Here is a 17,154-nt window from a genome sequence, read left to right on the forward strand (position 1 = left end):
GCTCAAGGTTAGCACAGCACCACTTCTGGCATTTTCTGAGTAGTTTATTGGAGATAAGAGTCGCACAGCCTCTCTTCCTCAGGTTGGCTTTGAACAACCATCCTTAGATCTCAGCCTCCTGAGTAGCTAGTATTACAGGCATGAGCCATCATTTCCTGGCCTGCCTTCTTAATTATCCATCAATTACACATCTTTTCCTCCTCGTGTACCAGGGTCTGATAAAGCTTTTATTCTGTTAATATCTGACTCTAACCTTATGATCCATGATAGAATGTTTTCCTAAGCAACCTACTCTTGCTCAGTGTTGCATTTTGAGGGATATGTTAAAATGCCTTTTAATTTATTGGTCCCTGGAAAAGGCACCAGCCTGCCTTTTTACTTCTGGCTAAAGACCGTAGGATATCCTTTCACAGAGCACATTTTTGTCTAAAACTATTAACTGGGTTATTAGACTTCTGAGAGAAATACAGACGAAAATGACACAGATTCCCAGGCTTTCCTCTCCATTTATTTCTGAAGAATGATAGCATCATCCCAGAATCACATATCCATGTTCCTCCAATTAGCAAATATTAACATAGCATTCTCATGGGAGATTATTTTTCCCTTACAGTAACAAATGGAGTCAGGATAAAAGTGGAGTTTTTAATGTATATAGGTATATAGATTATTTGTATAAATGCCCGGGATAGTATAATGAAGGTATGTTACAAACTAGGAAAATAGCCAGCCACTGGTAGAACATGCCTATAATCCTAGCTACACAGGAGGCTGAGATTGTAGAATCCAGCCCAGGCAGGAAAGTCTGTGAGACTCAGATCTCCAATGAACTACCTCACCGCCTAAAAAAGGCAGAAGTGGAGATGTGGCAAATGTGGTAAACCACCAGCCTTGTATGAAAAAGCTCAAAGACAGAGCCCAGGCTATGAGTTTAGGCTCTGTGATTGGTGCGCGCATGCGTACCAATCACACACACATGCACGCAAGCACACACACATGCACGCAAGCACACACACACACGGGGGGGGGGGTGGGGAAAGGGAGAGAGGGAACCTGTATTTATATAATCAGGCAATTCTCTTCTTCATTTTGTAGAGTCAAACAGTATCATTTAATTGCTCTACATATATTTTTAAAAAATCGGTTGACCCTTCACATGTTTTTGGATGTCTGTTTTTGGATATATTTGAGAATGGGTTATGTATTCACTCTGTAATATAATATCTCTCAGTGAGAGAAAGGTCAAATAAAAGGTGGTATGGGAGATTTTGGACTAAAGTCAGGTAACCATGATGAACTGATCAGTCAAAAACCAAGACTAGGGTAAACACATTCTATTCAAAAAATAAAAAAAGATAAAATGTCATCTAGAGTAAATAGTTTAAAATACAAACCAAGGGAATGAATTATTTAGTAAACTTACTTGAGGCAGCAAAATCTCATGAAAATAATGAATAAAACCTCCAATGGCTTCCTTAGAGAAAGGGAAATATACAATCCTTATGTGTTTGATGATATGGAGAAGTGTGTTTTGTTTTATGTTCTTAGCAATATCTAACCCAAATGGGGCAACCTATTTAAAATTGTTTTAGCGTGTAAAATATGTTTTATTGTTCTTTAAAAGGGTTCAGGGTTTGGTTTTAATCAGGCTGCACACCTCTCATCAGTCTGACATTGCTTCTATGTCAAACTGGCTTCAGCTAGCAATACTTCATTAAATCCAAAACAACAAAAAGTTCTAATTTTGAGAGAAAGAAAATCCAGTTCTGAGAACATCAGTTTGCAATTATAAACAAAATAAGGGCAAATGTTTCATGTTGCTTTATACACCCTTCTCACACAGAACCAGGAATGTAATTCTCCTTAGTCAGGTACTGACACCAATATAGGCAGTTGATAAAATTTAGAGCACATCAAATGAAAAGGTTTTTTGATGGTATTGATCAAAACTCTTAGAATCAACAGCCTTTATCTACACTTAAGAAGTATGACGTTCTGATCTTCAGTCTATATTAAGTATCTACTGTCATGTTCAAAAATAAAAGAATTTTGGTTAGTACCATCATTTTTTTTTTTACTTTAAAATTCTAGAATGAATGGCAAAAGGCGTTATTTTTATCTTCTAGTATGAGGGAAGAGAAAATCTACAGATTTGCACTTAAGTTAAAAATCAAAACTCTGGCAATGGAAAATAGGCAGTTCACATAGCCAGCCAACATGTGAGGTATTATCTATCATCAGTGTAAGACATGGTCTCAGTCTATTCCTACTGGCCTAGCTGATGCTACAAAATGAGGCAGATGCTTATAGCTCGGCCCAGCAAATTCCAGAGGGACACAGTGACTCTGAGCTTGGATTCAGAGCCTTAGAAGGAGGGAAATACTAATCTGCAATTTAATTTTTATGTGAAAAATAGTGTGAGAGCCCCTGACGAAGTCTTTCCACTGTCTTTGCCATTACAGCCTGGTTCTAACTGCCTCCTGCAAATGAGAAAAATGTTGAATCCAGAGGAGAATCTGTAAACATGCTACCATACCACCTCCCAAGCAACATAACCCCTCTGCTATTCATCTGGGTTGCTTGGTATTGCTTGTTTACCCTGCCTGGTACAGCCTGTGGATACACACTCACTAGGCATTGCTAACTCCAAACTGGTGATTTTTTTTATTCCTTATGTCAGGAAGAACCTAGTAAGAAAATAACAAGGCAATCAGTGGCTAAGCTGAGTTGTACATATAGGGAGCAATGTTCTTTTTTCTAGAACAGATTTTTTTTTTTTTTTTTTTTTGGCCAGTCCTGGGCCTTGGACTCAGGGCCTGAGCACTGTCCCTGGCTTCTTCCCGCTCAAGGCTAGCACTCTGCCACTTGAGCCACAGCGCCGCTTCTGGCCGTTTTCTGTATATGTGGTGCTGGGGAATCGAACCTAGGGCCTCGTGTATCCGAGGCAGGCACTCTTGCCACTAGGCTATATCCCCAGCCCTAGAACAGAAATTTTTATCCTTAATTTTTACCATCTCCAACATTTTTATTAGCACTGATTAGTTGTACAAGGGGCTTCATTTTGACATGCCTCTATATGCACCCAAAGTACTTTGATCAGATTCACCTCCCCCCTTCCCCTTACCCTGTGCCTTTTCCTTTAATTTAAATAATCAAAACATTCACCATTAAGTGATTAGTGGTGGATATTTACATCTTCATTGTTCTGACAGTACTTTCTAGCTTATTTTTATAAATTAATATTTTTATGATTTATGGAACTTTTAAACTAACATTTTTGTATACTGTAGATTTATTCTATTATTTTATTTAATTATTTTATTTTATTTTAATTCATTGGTGCTGGTATCACTCAGCTGTTTTGCTTGTGCTGGTGCTTTGCCTTGCAAGCCATGACTGTAGTCTAGCTTTTTTGCTAATTAAAGATAGAGTCTTTTGGACTTTGCTGTCCAACTTAGCTTTTTATTTTTAAATGTAATTTTCTTGTTATTATTAAAGTATTGTATAGGTGGGTTATCATTTCATAATTCAGGTAATGAGTACTTTTTTTTTTCTTTTTTTGGACAGTGTCACCCCTTCCTTTGCTTTCCCTGATTTCCTCCGCCCATCCCTGCCCACAAGTTACTTAGTTAATTTTCTATATAGTGTCTACTGAATAGCGTGATGACGTTTGTTCATCCTTTGCTCCTCCCTTTCTCCACCTACTCTTTGCCAACCCTTCCCCTTGGAAAAAAAATACCGAAAGAAAAAACAAATACCACCATCCACAACAATAACAACAACAACAACAAAAGCCTACCATGTTTCCATTTCTGTCCAGGATAGTTTTAAAATCTTTTAGGTCTCAGCCTCCTAAGTAGCTAGAATTATAGGCATGAGGCACTGGTTCCAGACTACTGTAAATTTATTTTAAGCAGATTATCTTTTTTTTAAAAGTTTTTATTATAAAACTGATGTAGAGAGGTTACAGTTTCATATGTTAGGCATTGGATACTTTTCTTGTACTGTTTGTTACCTTGTCCCTCATACCCCCCTCCCCCCTCCCCTTTCCCCCCCTGCGGTGTTCAGTTGACTTACACCAAACAGTTTTGCAAGTATTGCTTTTGTTGTTGTTTCTCTTATTTTACCCTTTGTCTCTCAATTTTGGTATTCCCTTTGAATTTCCTAATTCTAATACCAGTACACACTGTTTCCCATACACTCAGATAAGATTACAGAGATAGTGTAGATACAATCACAAGAAGGTGATACACGAACATCATCAATAGTAGAAACTACAGATACACATGGGATGTTGAAAGTAGTTACAACTGTGATATAACAATCATTTCCATAAAATGGAGTTCATTTCACTTAGCGTCATCTTATGTGATCATAAGGGTATAGCTATTGGGCTCTTGTGATCCTCTGCTGTGACTTGCCTAAACCTGTGCTAATTATTCCCAATAAGGGAGACCATAGAGTCCATGTTTCTTTGGGTCTGGCTCACTTCACTTAGTATAATTTTTTCCAAGTCCTTCCATTTCCTTACAAATGGGGCAATGTCATTCTTTCTGATAGAGGCATAAAATTCCATTGTGTATATGTACCACATTTTCCTGATCCATTCATCTACGGAGGGGCATCTGGGTTGGTTCCAGATTCTCGCTATGACAAATTGTGCTGCAATGAACATTGTTGTGCTGGTGGCTTTACTGTGATTTTGTTTGTGGTTTTTTGGATAAATACCCAAAAGTGGGGTTGCTGGGTCATAGGGGAGTTCTACATTTAGCCTTCTGAGGACTCTCCATACTGCTTGCCAGAGTGGCTGAACCAGTTTACATTCCCACCAACAATGAAGTAGGGTTCCCTTTTGGCCACATCCCCTCCAACAACTGTTATTGTTAGTTTTCTTGTTATATGACATTCTTACTGGGGTGAGATTGAATCTCAGTGTTGTTTTGATTTGCATTTCCTTTATGGCCAGTGATGTAGAGCACTTTTTCATATGTCTCTTGGCCATTCTCATTTCCTCATCAGAGAAGTCTCTTTGTAGGTCTTTAGCCCACTTGATGAGTGGGCTATTAGTTCCTTGCGGTTTTGTTTTGGAGGAAGGTAATTTTTTTAGTTCTGCATATATTTTAGATATGAGGCCTTTGTCCATTGAATGGCCGGTAAAGATCTTCTCCCACTCTGTGGGCTTTCTGTTTATCTTGCAAGCTATGTCCTTTGCCGTGCAGAAGCTCTGCAGTTTGATGCAGTCCCATTTGTCCAACCTTTCTTTGGTTTGTAGCCTTTCTGGGTCTTTGTTCAGGAAGTTCCGTCCTAAGCAGATTATCTTATACTCAAAGGTTTGTTGAAGTTTATGTTGCTAAATCTAGGTCTGATTTATTTTATTGCTTATATTATTTATGTTTATTATACTATATATTTATTACATTATTCTATTGTATTGCTTATATATTATTTATCATATTATGTTATATTTATATTACTGTATTTATTTACATTATAAGGAAAAGTAAAACAGTGGCATTGATCACTGAGAAATAGTAAGAGACAGATTCAAAAGAAGAGAGAAGGAAAAATAGAGAGACAGAAAAACTTGGAGGAGAAAGACAAGCACTGGAAAACACTGGGAAAACAATAACAATAAAATATATGTATATAAAAAGAAAAGAGAAAATAAAGATGCAGAAAACATAAGAATTCAATGGATAGCCTACAAAATTAAGAAGAATGAGAATGGGGTAGGTGGTGAGGGATGAGTGAATGTTGAAAGGGTTGACACTGAGCAAGACATATTATATTTATAAATTGTGTTGTTAAATGGCAACTCCTTTGTACAACAATTAAAGACAATAAACTTGTAAAAACATTTTTTGAAAGATGGAAAAAAAATTAGGCAAAATTCACTTAAAGAGTAGATACTAATCAAGATGTGTTGCCCTCATAAGCAGACATGTTGAATCAGAACCCTTTGTACAATGATATAACAAGACAATAAAACAATACAAATAAAACACAGTGTGTATATATTTTTTCTACCATGAGAAACCGTTGTACACCTGTTTTTCATCCTATCACCTGTACTTTTTCACCCCTATCAGCCTCCTAAACAACATGGAATCAACAAACCAAACAGGTATAGCAGAATTCCTCCTCCTGGGTCTGACGGAGGATGGAGAACTTCAACCTGTTCTCTATGGAGTGTTTTTGTCTGTCTACCTGGTCACTGTGCTTGGAAACCTGCTCATCATCCTGGCCATCAACGCGGACCCCCACCTCCACACCCCCATGTATTCCTTCCTGTCCCAACTGTCCCTGGCTGACATCAGCATCAGCTCAAGTACTGTTCCCAAGATGCTGGCGAACATCCACACACAGGACCAGAGCATCACGTACGCAGGCTGCCTGGTGCAGGCCTGCTTCGTCTTGCTTTTTGCTGGCCTGGAAAACTGTCTCCTGGTGGCTATGGCCTATGACCGCTACGTGGCTATTTGCCACCCATTGAGCTACACAGTCATCATGAACCCTCGTCTCTGTGGCCTGCTGACTCTCCTGTCTCTACTCAGTAGTATTGTAAATGCCTTACTCCTTAGTTTGATGGCATTGCGTTTGTCCTTTTGCAAAGACCTGGGGATCCCCCACTTCTTCTGTGAACTTGCTGAAGTCATCAAGCTGTCCTGTTCAGACACCTTTATCCACAATGTACTGATATATCTGGCAGCTTTTGTATTTGGTGGCATTCCTTTCTCTGGAATCATATTCTCTTATACTCAAATTATCTCTTCTGTGTTGCTCAAGCCATCCGTGCAAGGCAGGTACAAAGCATTTTCCACGTGTGGCTCTCACTTGGTAGTGGTCTCCTTGTTCTATGGGACAGGTTTGGGAGTATACATCAGTTCTGTCATGAATGACTTCCCGAGGAAGACTGCCATGGCCTCTGTGATGTACTCCGTGGTCACACCCATGCTGAATCCCTTCATTTACAGCCTGAGGAACAGGGACATGAAACAGGCCTTGAGGAAGCTCATCAGAAGGACGGCTTCCTTCCTCTAAGGCATCGCTGACTTTGAACATTGGGTTTCTGGAATCAGCCACAGCAAAATAATCCTTTGTGATCCAGAACTCCAGAGTTGATATACAAAGAGCAGATGATGTCAAAGTTAAACACATAACATTGTATATTTCTTGCTTTTCTGACTAGAACAGTGATATTTTCACCATTCTGACTACAATTTCTTTGCACAGGTCATAAAATTACAGCCCACACCATAGGTCTTAGTTTCAGTAATGCACTTGTATATGCATACACACACATATATCCAATTGGAGATATAGCTATATAATTTTGTTGACAATTATAACCATCATAAATTATTTTAGCAATTATGCATTCTTTTTGTACCAATACTGGAGCTTAAACTCAGGGCCTGGGAGCTGCCTCTTAGTTTTTTTCACTCAAGGCTGACGCTCTACCAGCTTTTTGCTGGTTAATTGGAAATAAGAGTCTCTCAGGTTTTTTTTCTGCTTCTGCTGGCTTTGAACCATGATCATCAGATCTCAGTCAACTGAGTAGCTAGAATTACAGGTGTGATCCACCCAGCATAGGGTTGAAATAAAAAATTTAAAGATAGACTATGAGGGGCTGGAAATATGGCTTAGCGGTAGAGTGCTTGCCTTGCATGCATGAAGCCCTGGGTTTGATTCCTTAGCACCCCATAAACAGAAAAAGCCAGAAGTGATAGGGTGCTAGCTTTGAGTAAAAAGAAGCCAGGGACAGTGCTCAGGCCTTGAGTTCAAGACCCAGGACTGGCAAAAAAAAAAGATAGGCTATGATTGAGTTATACTTTTCTTGGGGTATAATGAGACATTTCAATACATGTATTGTATGCATAGCGATCTGATGAGTGTAATTGCAACTCCATCTCCTCAGAGATTTATCATTAATTTTCACAGAAAACCTTGAAAATCTTCTCATTTAACTGGGTGCCAGGGGCTCATGTGTATAATTGTAGCTCCACATAGAGTTGAGATCTGGAAAATGTGGTTTGCAATTAGCTTAGGCAGAAATATCTACAAGCCTCCATCTCCAGTAACCTAACAAAATGACAGGCTGGAAGCATGCCTGAAGTGGCAGATTGCAAGCTGCACAATAGTAAACAGTAGTTATCTTACAATATACTGTGGAATGTTAGAACTACTCATCCTATACCACTGCACCCACCCTGTACCTATCAAATACCTACAATTTTGTTCAGGCTCTGATATTTGATTTGTTTTTTGTTTTTGTTTTGCCAGTCCTGGGCCTTGGTCTCAGGGCCTGAGCACTGTCCCTGGCTTCTTGTTGCTCAAGGCTAGCACTCTGCCACTTGAGCCACAGTGCCACTTTTGGCCATTTTATATATATGTGGTGCTGGGGAATCGAACCCAGGGCTTCATGTGTACGAGGAAGGCACTCTTGCCACTAGGCCATATTCCCAGCCACTAGGCTCTGATATTTGATATCATGCTATCTATATCTGTAAGATGACTGCTTGTTCTCATATCAGAATGGCAATGCATGTTGTTTGCAATCATGTGCTTGTCTTTTATTTTTGCTGAATCTAACACTCCCCAGTGTAGTCCATGTTGCTCTCAAGTGGTAGAATTTCAGTCTTTTCATGATGAAGCAGTATTCCATTGACTGCACACACTGGCTAAACACACATTCACACACCACCACCACCATCACCACCACCACCACCACCATCACCACCACCATATTTTCTTTGCCTATTCTTTTAGTTTCTCAGGTTGATTTCTCATCTTATCTATTATGAGTAATAGTGGAATACACAATAGGACATCACACATATTTTATGTATACTGACATTATCCTCTCTGGTTTTATACCCTGATATTAATGGTAGCTCCATTGTTGACTTTGTGAGAATGCCCCATACTGCTTTCCATAATGCTATCACTAACTGCAGTCATGGAACATCATTGTGATGGGATACTGAGCTGAGGAATGGAAAAATAAGAGTGGGATGGGAAAGTTGGGAGTCTGGGGATACAAAAGCTCATCGCTGGCCTCTCAAGCCTGAGATCCCACTTAACAAGCTTTTTATTCAGTTTAATATGGGGGGGTAGGGGCGACAAGTATGTGTACAAATTGGGACATCAATCTATCTCGTGGTTACAACCAATAACATGAGGTATAGGTTGTATACATAGAAATGACTGACTCCTTTATTGTTAGGGAACAGAAGAAGGGAGCAATAGACATTTCAACTGCAACACAGACATCCATCTTATCTCCAAGGTCTCAAGCTTTTAGTGTCCAAACAACTCTAACTTAAATATACTTAGTGGAGTAACTTAAACCTCTGTCTTTCCTTGACTGATCTTTCCTGGTTTTGAGAGATCACCATTCTGGATGTGAGATGATATATCTTGATACAATTATGATGTGAAATTTTCTGATTATAGTTATCATAAATATTTCTTCTTTGTATTTTCTTCTTTACACTAAATGTTTTTTTTTCTATTCCTGGGGATAAACTCAGTGCCTGGGTGCTATCCCTGAGCTCTTTTTTCAAGGCTATTACTCTACCGCTTTGAGCCATAGTGCCACTTCTGGTTTTTTAGTGGTTCACTAGAGATAAGAGTCTCATAGATTTTCCATCCTGGGCTGGCTTTGAACCATAAGTCTCTGATCTCAGCCTCCTAAGTAGCTAGAATTAAAGACATCAGCCACTGGCACCTGGCTATATTAAACTTAAGAAAATTAAGAGGGCATAATACAAAGGTGAATCTCACTAAATTATAATATATGCATATGCAAATTATGTCAAGAGTCCTGTCTGTAAAAGTAACATATACTAAAATTTACAAAAATAAAACAGGTGTTGTTAGGGAAGTGGGCACAAGGGAATGGGGAAAGTGAATGGAGATGCATTATATACATATATGGAAATACATTATATAATTGTATGGAAATAGAGTGATGAAATCTGTTAAAATTGCTTTTAGGAGGGAGAGAGGTAATGAGGGATAGAGACAGAGGGACAGAGTTTGAGGCCCATTGTACATCTGTATGGAAATATTACAATGAACCCACCACCCATTGTACAACTAATGTATGTTAATAAAAGTCTCAGAAGAAAGAAAGCATAGGTTGTTATACTATTTTTATACAAGTGTGTTGAACAGAAATTTTAAAATCATATTCACCTCTCCTCATTTTCTCTTTCTTCCTTGCACCCTTCCAATGATTTCCTCAAACAATCTCTGCCTTATATTCAGATCCAGTCTGATTCCTCATATGGCAGAAAGTGTGCAGTGTTTACCTTTCTGCACCAGGAATGCTCCACTTGGCATCACTAATCTACAGTTTCATCATTTTCCTGAAATTTAAATAACTCCTTATTTCTTTTATTAATCTAAAAGTTTACACACATCTGTTAACATGAAGGAAACTTGGATATCCACATGTAAAAGACAAAGAAATGGAACTCTTATCTGTCACCTTGTATAGAAATCACTTCAAAATGAAATAAAGATTTCAGTTTTCAAAATCTTAGTCTTTACAAATACTACAGGAAGATATGGGAAGAAACACTTCAATACGTACCCATAGGTCTATCTTTCGAAATAAGATTTAATATCTCTGGAAATAATGTAAGAGACTGACAAATGGGACTGTTTAAAATTTAACAGCTTGTTTTCAGAAAGCAAAGAATAGACACTCTAATTGAAGAGGAGAGAGATCTTTTCTGCGTATTCATTCAATAGGAAATTACTGACACAGAATACATAAAAAGTTACCAGAAATTAAACACCAATTAGAACAATTAATTCAATTTGTAAATGACCAAATTAACCCAATGTAATTCTCCAAAGACATCCAAATGGCCCATGGCCACATGAAATGCAAATCAAAAATTTCATTTTCATTCCTCTCCTCCAAAACAGGAGTGACCTTCTTCATGAATGTAGAAAACCATAAATGCTGGGATGAGGGTGGAGGAAGAATTCTTATCCAGTGTTGGTGGGCCTGAAAATTAGTTCAACCATGCTGGAAATCAGTATGGTGACTTCCCAAACAACTGAAAATAGAGCTACCATGAGATCTTAGCGAGGCCACCCTTGGGTGTGCACCTACAATAGGGCTACCTGCACACCAGTGCTTACTGAGACAATATTTACAATAACCAAATTATGAGTCAGCTTTAGGTGCTCATCAGCAGATGAATGAATCAAAAATGGCAGAGGGTGGGAAGAGAGAGAGACAGAGACAGAGAGAGAATTAAGAGTGCTATTCTGCTCCAAATATGTACAATGCTATTCCATTTTCACAAACATGGGCATTTTTCTTTAGTTATTATTTATTTACATTACTTATACCTACAAATACAAGATATGTAATATGATCAGATTTGGAATGGTTCCTGCTGGTATCATTCTTCATCTAAAGTTTTCTTGTAACTTAAAAGGAATGGGATATTGTGGTTTCTTAGAGCAGTGTGTTTAGGGTATTTTGTTTTGTTTTGAGGATTTTTTTTTGAGGTAGACAAGGTCTGACTGGGCATGTAAGGTTGCTCTTTGCTTCCCAAGTGCTGGTATTTTTAGGAAAATGGAGGAGAAATGAAGGAAACAGGCGGGAATTAATCTTCCACAGGCGAGAACTGTTTATTGAGATATAGCAGCGACTTGGAGACTGTGCGAAGAGGTGGGGCAGGAGTTGGATTTTTATCAGGTCTGAGCAATGAGGCAGAGATTAGTGAAAAAGCCATTAGGTCTAGGGAGGTGTGGGGCTTTTTGATTGGGTCCACAATGGAATGTTTACAGGCAGGCTTAGGTAGATTGCTCTGCCTGCATGTCAAGAACATTTGCGCATACCTGGCATCTGTATGCACCTGGGGTAATGGAGGGGGCAGGGTCAATCCTTCATATTATATCTTTTGATACATAAGAGGATTGGACTAAGAGGGGAGAGGCAAGTCCTTAAGCTATTACAGGTGCACACCTGTTGGGGATTCAACTTGGCCTTAAGGTGGGAAGGGCGAGGAGAGCGCTCCCAAGACACCGCCCTTTCCCCAGCCCTGGGGCAGTGTGGAAGTGAGCCACACCTATCTCCTTCTGGGTCAGGAACCAGAAGGGATAGCTTTGAGACCATCCCCCACCTTGCACCAGCGAGCACGTGTGCTCCCTTTTCGAGGGCTTGGCCCAGAGGGCGGTACTATGGGAAGTGACATTAGCCCATGAGGGAGGTCCTTGGGAGCTGCTCTTGGACTGACAAGCTCGCTAGCCTATCACCAGCTCATGCTCAATCTTCGTCATCATCACTATATTACTGTGAGCCACTCCCGAATAAACCAGATTGCTCTCCGAAGCATCTCTGAGATCCGTGTGCGCCTGGCTTCCTTGGTGGGTAAGGAGGGAGGAAAAGGGGATCTCATTTGGCCGCGTGAACCTTAGGCTTGCCTGTGTCCCTTTGCTCCACCTTGGCTGCATGTGGGTCGGGCGCCCAGGGGAGAGGGTGAAAAGGGGAGCACTGATAAGGGAGTAAGCTTAGCATCCCCACACCAGGGTAGGTGAATCTAGCCCGGCACACACCACCAGACATAACTTATGGTTTGCATTTGGGAAAAAAAATCACCTGAACAAAAGTGATGGGCAGAAATAGTGAAGGTGGAACTGAGTGGTAGACAGGGTTCTCAGAGGTCAAGGAATCTGCTGCGATCAATTCCTTGGCTCTGTGGAGCTGCTTTGTAATGATATGGTCACAGGGATTAGAATGATAGTGAAAGAGCTGTGCTAATGAGGAGCTTTGAGTATTGTGGGTTCCTTATCTCCAGCCTGTGCACAGCCCCTTACCCCCATATAATTAATCTTGTAACTTCACTATGCAACTCTTCCTCTGTCAGAAAAGAGATTCCAAGCCTCTCCCCAGAGCTGATTCTCCTGGACTGGGAAATCTATCGACCTCTTTACTCTGCTCTTCCTGAGAACAGAAATTCCATCTTAAATAACTAGATGATATGCTAGGCATTGTTGCTTCTGCAGAAATCAGGTAAGATCCAATCCCTTCCTAAATGCTTTGGAAGTGAATGCTGGTGTTGGAATTACTATGGGATAGGACATAGGGAAGATGATGAGCAAAAGATTTCTCAGGCTACATCTGTCCACTGTCATCCAGTTATCTATCTATCTATCTATCTATCTATCTATCTATCTATCTATCTATCTACATACATATTCTGTATATTATGTATAGCATATATTATATACAATACATTATATATAATATATTCATATTGTTATATAGTATATAACTATATAGTATATTTATATATTATGTATTCATATACATATGATTATATCTATGCTCTGACAACACAGCCAGCTCTCATCCTGTCTCTCTTGTATTTCCACAACAGGTCCCTTTTCTTCTGAGCAGAAATCTGCCCTTTCTCAAACTTCAAGAAGATCATGAAGGTGATGAACCAGTCAACTCTTTCTGAATTCATCATTCTCTTGGGATTCACCGATGATCCAGAAATACAGAACATCATTTTCAGCCTGTTCCTGTCTGTGTATCTCATCACTGTGCTTGGCAATCTGCTCATCATCCTGGCTGTCGGATCTGACTCCCAGATCCACACCCCCATGTACTTCTTCCTCTCCAGTTTTTCTTTGAATGACATCTTCTTGGTCACCTGCATAATCCCAAAGATGCTGGTAAACATCCAAACAGAGGACCAGAGCATCACTCACACAGGATGACTGGCCCAGGTGTGCTTTGTCTTGCTGGCTGTTGGCATGGAAAACTGCCTCCTTGCAGGCATGGCCTATCACTGCTATGTGGCCATTTGTCACCCCCTGAGGTATACAGTCATTATGAACACCTGTCTCTGTCTCCTGCTGCTCCTGTGTTCTCTGTTAGCCAGCCTAATGAATGCCCTGGTGAACTGCCTGATGGTGCTGCATTTGGTATTCTGCACAGAGCTGGTGATCCCCCATTTCTTCTGTGAACTTACCCAGATTACCAAACTTGCCTGCTTCGATACGCTTATCAACAACATCCTCATCTACGTGTCCTCCTGCGTATTTGGTGGGGTACCTCTCTCAGGAATTATTATGTCTTATATTCACATCGTGTCTTCTGTCGTGAGGATGCCATGAGGATGCCATTTGTGCTTCAGAAGGGAAGCACAAAGCCTTTTCTACCTGTGGGTCTCACCTGTCTGTTGTTTCCTTGTTTTATGGAACAGGTTTTGGGGTGTACATTAGCTCCACTATGACGAATTCATCCAGGAAGATTTCAGTGGCATCAGTGATGTATTCTGTGGTACCCCAAATGCTGAACCCTTTTATCTACAGTCTGAGGAACAGAGACATGAAGGGAGCCTTGAAGAAACTCTTGGGCAGAATGGTGTTGACTTTATGATGTGTCGTTTGCTTTAGATCGGGGTTTTTCAAGTCAGTGATAGGGTTCCTGGCTGAGCTAGAATTACAGATTGTCTTGTCATCATCTTCTTCTACATGAGCAATGCGATGCTCCACTTCTGGCTTTTTTTTCTGATAAATTGGAGATAAGAGTCTCGTGGGCTTTCCTGCCTGGACTGGTTTTGTATCTCAATCCTCAGATCTCAGCCTCCTGAGTAGCTGGGATTACAGGTGTGAGCTCACAGAGCCTGGCTTGCACTTGTTTTTCACTTGGGTAAAATTTAATGAACTTTCTATTCTTCTGTTATTCTCAGATACATCATGTTGTTGGGTTCATTGGTTATGCATTTATTCCCAACATAGTGTATTTTCATACTGAGGTGTATGATGACATTAAAAATGAGTATTTCTGGTGGTAATGAAGTTTTGTTAGATATTTACCTGCTAGAATGAATAAAGCTGTTTGAGTATTTTCTTCCTTTCTCTCCCTTCCTTCCTTCCTTCCTTCCTTCCTTCCTTCCTTCCTTCCTTCCTTCCTTCCTTCCTTCCTTCCTCTCTTTCACTCTCTCTTTATTTCCTTCTTTCTTCTTTCTTCCCTTTCTCCCTCCCACCCTCCCTCCCTCTGTTCCTTTCCAGGAAAGAAAAGTTAGTTTTATACTGAATGTGAGAATTTGGGTGCAACTTTATTATGCTTTGGTGTTTCCAAAGGTGAATCCTAAATTGCTGAATCCATTTAACTTCCCCTTCAATATTCCTGGTACCCCAAATATTTTAATTGCCCTGTCAATCTAATATCTATGCAACAGAATTTCATTTCCAGTTGTCTTATTGTAATGTGGGGGTCATTTTGCATCATAAGGGAATTGCCTGCTTTTTTCTTCTTGTGGTCTATGGATTTATGTTATTCCCATTGGGCTACTTACCTGCTTTTTAAAATGAATTGTGAATAAATTTTGTATAATTGGAATAGAGGACTTGTGACACACACACATACACACACACACAAACACACATGTTCCTTAGGGTTGTGTCTCCTTTTGCACATGCCTTTGGTAGTTATTAGATGCCTTCAAGTGCTTTGCTTTTACTACAGTTTTATTTGTCAGTGTTTTCCTTATTGGTATTGGTCTTGATATTTTCCAGTAGGTCTTGATATTGAAATCTCTACTTGCCTTCATAAAGAATTTACACTGTTCTCTCTCTGTCGCTCTCTGTCTCTGTCTCTGTCTCTGTCTCTGTCTCTGTCTCTCTCTCTCTCTCTCTCTCTCTCTCTGTGCTGGCATGGAGACTTGAACTCCTGACCACAGCATTGTCCTTTAGGTATTTTGTTTAAGACTGGCACTCTACCATGTGAGCCACAGCTCCACTTCTGGCATTTGGGTGGTTAACTAGAGATAAGAGTTATAGACTTTCCTGCCCATGCTGGCTTTGAACTGCGATCCTCAGATCTCAGCCTCCTGAGTAGCTACAATTACAAGCATGAGCAGAAGTGTGATTTCCTTCTTCTACTTGATGATTCATCAGCAATCTCTTCACAACTCCAATGTCCAGATGGATTCAAAGTTTTAGAACTTTAGAGGAAAGGGTGACATCAATAGAGATGCACTGTGTTCAGAAACTGCTTTGTTGAATGGCAACTCCTTTGAACAACAAAAGGTACTCAAATACAAAATAAAAAAAAATAAAAGGTTGGAGGGGAGTTGAGAGCAGCTTTTTCCCTCTATAGTCAGAAGCCTTCAACAAAGGACTAATGTAAATCCTCTGTGTGGTTTTCCATTGGCAAATGTGATTGACACTCTACAGTTTCTCACTGATGGAACAGAGGCCAATTATCCATGTTCCATAGCCCCCAACTGTTACCCATGTTCTGCTCACCTTCCAGGACCACCATGAGGACCCTAAGACTCTTTGTTTCTCATTGACCAGGTAAGGTGAGGTTGGGACCCATTGTGACTCAGAGGCTAACAGAACCCAGAATCCTGCATGGCTTGGTGGTCTAGAGCAGGGCATTTTTTCCTAGAAGGCCATGTCATGCTCACCTAAAGGACAACATTTTCAGTGGCCTAACTGGCCAGCTCCTCTATGGCCCCCATTCTTTTTTTAACTTTTGTCATTAAGATGTGAATGAAAACCATTATAATGCTATATTTTCATAAACATGTGAATTATATATGCATTATACATACAAATTATAAATTCATATATAATGAAATAATAAATCCTAGATCAATTGAAAAATATGCAAATCTTCACTTCCTTAAATACAAAATATTTGTAAAAGCATGAACATGCAGTGTCAATCCTCTTATTAAGCTACGGTGCAATTTTAAATTTCAAGCCAGGCACCCAGTGGCTCACATCTATAATCCCAGCTATTTGAGAGGTTGAGACCCAACAATCACAGTTTGAAGTCAGCAGCCAGCTGGGGCAGGAAAATAAATGAGACTCTTATCTCCAAAAAGCCAGAAGTGGAGCTATGGCTCAAATAGACTACTAGATTTGAGCCCTGAGTTCAAGCCCCAGGACCTACAAACACGAAGAAGAAGAAGAAGAAGAAGAAGAAGAAGAAGAAGAAGAAGAAGAAGAAGAAGAAGAAGAAGAAGAAGACGACGACGACGAAGAAGAAGTGAAACCTGTTGCAATTATTTAAAGAAGGGAGTGGGGAGATGAGAGGGCTGAATTTGATCAGGGTATGCTATATGTATACATATAGAAATATCACAATGAACCCTCTTC

At 39.9% G+C, this 17,154-nt stretch overlaps 1 protein-coding gene and 1 pseudogene across 1 annotated transcript; both read left to right on the forward strand.

Moving 5' to 3' along the window:
* The first annotated feature begins 6,099 nt into the window (after window positions 1–6,099).
* Window positions 6,100–7,041, forward strand: LOC125347945 (olfactory receptor 7G2-like). The gene has a single exon (XM_048340878.1). It carries the CDS (start codon window positions 6,103–6,105, stop codon window positions 7,039–7,041), a length of 939 nt encoding a protein of 312 aa, XP_048196835.1. The 5' UTR covers window positions 6,100–6,102.
* A 6,420-nt stretch (window positions 7,042–13,461) lies between these two features.
* On the forward strand, window positions 13,462–14,419 carry LOC125347946 (annotated as a pseudogene).
* The last annotated feature ends 2,735 nt before the right edge of the window (window positions 14,420–17,154 follow it).

Source organism: Perognathus longimembris, chromosome 3 (assembly GCF_023159225.1).
Source record: "Perognathus longimembris pacificus isolate PPM17 chromosome 3, ASM2315922v1, whole genome shotgun sequence".
NCBI classification, from domain to species: domain Eukaryota; kingdom Metazoa; phylum Chordata; class Mammalia; order Rodentia; family Heteromyidae; genus Perognathus; species Perognathus longimembris.